We start from the raw sequence: 3,196 nt of genomic DNA on the forward strand, positions 1-3,196 counted from the left end.
TGTAACAATATTAATGGACAAACCAGTGGAATTAAATACCCTATGTTTTTGTTTTTTTCTTACCCTTGCTGGTATCAGTATTTTCAGACATAAGATAATTATGTTATATCAAAGGAAAAAGCTGTTTTTCTTTACCTTTAACCGTTGCAGTTCGTGTACAGTTGTACAAAATGGCTAATTCACCAAAAACCTTCCCAGGTCCTAAAGAACAGAGGAACTTTCCTTCTTTTGTAACTTCCACTTTACCCTCTGGAAAAAAACAAAAACTTTAAACAATTAATATACAGAATTTTTGTATTTGTTTTTTCAACAACTACATGCTACTTGCAAAAGATAAGAATGCATGCTGAACCTGCTGATAGAACAGCAAACACAAATAATTGTTGATAATAGTAACAATAAAATATTTTTAACCTCTAAATTATTTCTTGTTAAAATTTCTCAGTAAAAAACCAAAATTGCAAATATAAAATCCCTTGGTAAAAGAAAGTTAAAATGTTGTAAGTTCATTAACTTTAATATTGTAACACAATAAAAATATACTTTAATAACCATCAAATATGTACCTTACAAGTGGTCTGCTGTTGTACTAACAATGGTGTACTTTTGTTTAGTAGATTATAAAAAAATATACGAGTTTTAATGGTATGTTCATGTTATTTGACACATAGCTTAAATTTGAATTTCAACATTTTTATTTAAAAAAACACCTTTTATGAATATTTTTTTACTAAATCCCCCTAAATTTGTTTAGTTCTTTATATCTTGTAACTAATATAGTTTTATAAAATTCACAGTTATAAACATTTTTTAAAGAACTTCTAACCTTCCATGACAAAGACAACTGATCCAACTTCTCCCTCCTTGATGATGAGGCTATCTTGAGCATACTCTACAGGATACATACAGTCTGTAATCTCTCTGATCTGTACTGGTTCTAGGTTTTTCATGAAATCGTTATCCAGAATAGCATGTTTGATCAGTTCTTTAGATCTAATAAAAAAATCATCATATAAATGCTGGATGAAATGGTTAGTTTTAAATTTAAAAAATGGAGAAAGTGAAAATATTTTGACATATATTCTTTTTACAGATTTTTCTCCTTCAATATATTTCAGTTTTGAGGTAATTTGGACTCTTTAATGAGTTTATTGACCTCAAAGTGAAAGACGAAGAAGCAGCAGACGTCCAGAAGAAGTAAGGTCAACAAGTGTAACACATTGTGTAAATACACTTTGAAAAATAATCTACTTAAATAATTCAATGTCTACTTACAAAAGCCGGCAGAAATTGTTGGTACAATAGTGCAGCTACAGTATCTATGCTTGCGGAAATCAATATTTAGATATTTTAAGAGTTACTTGTAATTTTTATTAAAATTACCAGTATTAAACTATACCAGAAGGCTGGTATAAGACCAGAACAAGTAAGCAAAACAAACTTGCAAGAAGTGTTTTGAGGATTATTAACAAAAATAAAAAAAAACAATTAAAAAGAAAAAAGATAAAAATGGCCCTAATTTTCAAAAACACTCAGTTATATTTTGACTAAAATGTGACGAGTCGTATATTTTATTCGTTTTGTCAATTTTCATTATTTCTATATATTCATTTTTTTGCATTTCGTTTCGGCTATGTTCTTTATTTTGCTTATTTGTCTTGAACACGGCAGGTTTTGGTTTTATTTTCTTATGTATGAATCGTTTATGATCATTCAACTTGATGTTCTGTACAGGTAGTTTCTCTATGAATGATTATTTAGACAAATATTACGTTCCCACTACGATTTCATCGCGTTCTTCGGTTTTGTCTGTACAAGTTTTATTCAAGCGTGTGTTTATCTACTAGCCAGTAAACAATCTGTCATCCGGTCTAGCTAGGATGTTTTACTGTTATTTAAGGAAGATGACGTCACTAAAACATTAGCTGGTATTGGACCTCGTTGGCATAAAAAAACGTTTTCAAAAAAAAAGAAAAAGAAAAGGCAAGTTCTTGGCAAAATGTCAAAAGATGGTAAGTATCAATAGATTAATCTTATTCCTTCGCTTTTATATTTAAGTGAGTCATTCATGATATTTCAAGCTTGTAAATACAAGAGCGTCTTCGAAAGATTAAAATAGCTCTATGAGATAGTGTTAATTAAAACAACGTAGCGTATCTAGCAAAGACCAATAACGTAATGAAAAATCTATACGCTAGAGGAATATACATTATCAGTATATATGCAGTATATATTTCAACAATGTAATCCGTATAACAATTAAAAAAAAAAGTGTTCAAAACTGGTAAAACACACGTCTATAACAAAAACTTTAATATTATTTGCAACGTTTCGGACAGAAGCCCTTCGTCAGTCAGTTTAAACCGTGTTAAAACGATTCTGTCTAAGCCTTTTTTCTATGTAACACGGTTTAAACTGACTGACGAAGGGCTTCTGTCCGAAACGTTGCAAATAATATTAAAGTTTTTGTTTTGAAATTTGCGTTTATTTTTCCACGTCTTGCGGTCTTTTCTACAGTAAACAATTAGTGTCATCAAACTAATTCTTTACGTTGTGATTCTGTTCATCTCAACCGAATAGTTTTTCTATAGTGAAAATTAAAACTTGAAACTTTTGACTAACTACATTGGAAAAACATCCACATTAAAATCTTTAAACTTGCCATATACTATATTGCTATTCGCGTTAGTCGCAAACGTTCTTGTAATTTTGTGTACTATTAAAAAAACCAACTCGTGAAAGAAACAATACACTGAAGAGGATTCTTTTAACATCACCATATCTACATAAAAAAATTGTTCCAGATTTTCGCAAAAACTGTTACACAAGAGCTACCTGCACTAGCTGCCCCTAATTTTGTTTGATGTAAACAAAAAGCAAAATGGACCACCTATGCTCCGCCCAATTCGGGTATCGAAACTAGATTTGTAGCGTTAAAGCCTCATTCTGTAGTAATGAAACTTTGTTAAATCAGACTTAACTTGCGGGAGGAGTGTTGGAGAGAGACAAACATTAGCCTCTTATACATACATATACACTGAGTGGTCACAAGTAAATAGACACCTAATTTTTCGTCATTTAACTGATTTATGCTAACTAATTTGTGTTCACAGAGCACTATATAAATGAAAATGGTCCGCACACATGCCTAGAACTCAAGGTTCTCTCAAATTGTCAGATTCTGTTAGAGGAAGAA

General features: G+C 30.6%; 1 protein-coding gene across 2 annotated transcripts in view; it reads right to left on the minus strand.

Annotated features, from left to right (window-relative positions):
* LOC106461395 (cGMP-dependent protein kinase, isozyme 2 forms cD4/T1/T3A/T3B-like) overlaps nucleotides 1-3,196 on the minus strand; it is a 75,335-nt gene that overhangs the window by 33,940 nt on the left and 38,199 nt on the right. For both annotated transcript variants that reach the window (XM_013921213.2, XM_013921212.2), the window contains exons 2-3: nucleotides 827-993; nucleotides 136-249 (exon numbers count right to left, since the gene is read on the minus strand). In XM_013921213.2, coding sequence (XP_013776667.1) covers nucleotides 136-249; nucleotides 827-993 — 281 coding nt within the window. The remainder of the gene's footprint in view (nucleotides 1-135; nucleotides 250-826; nucleotides 994-3,196) is intronic.

This window comes from Limulus polyphemus, unplaced genomic scaffold (assembly GCF_000517525.1).
Source record: "Limulus polyphemus unplaced genomic scaffold, Limulus_polyphemus-2.1.2 Scaffold950, whole genome shotgun sequence".
NCBI classification, from domain to species: domain Eukaryota; kingdom Metazoa; phylum Arthropoda; class Merostomata; order Xiphosura; family Limulidae; genus Limulus; species Limulus polyphemus.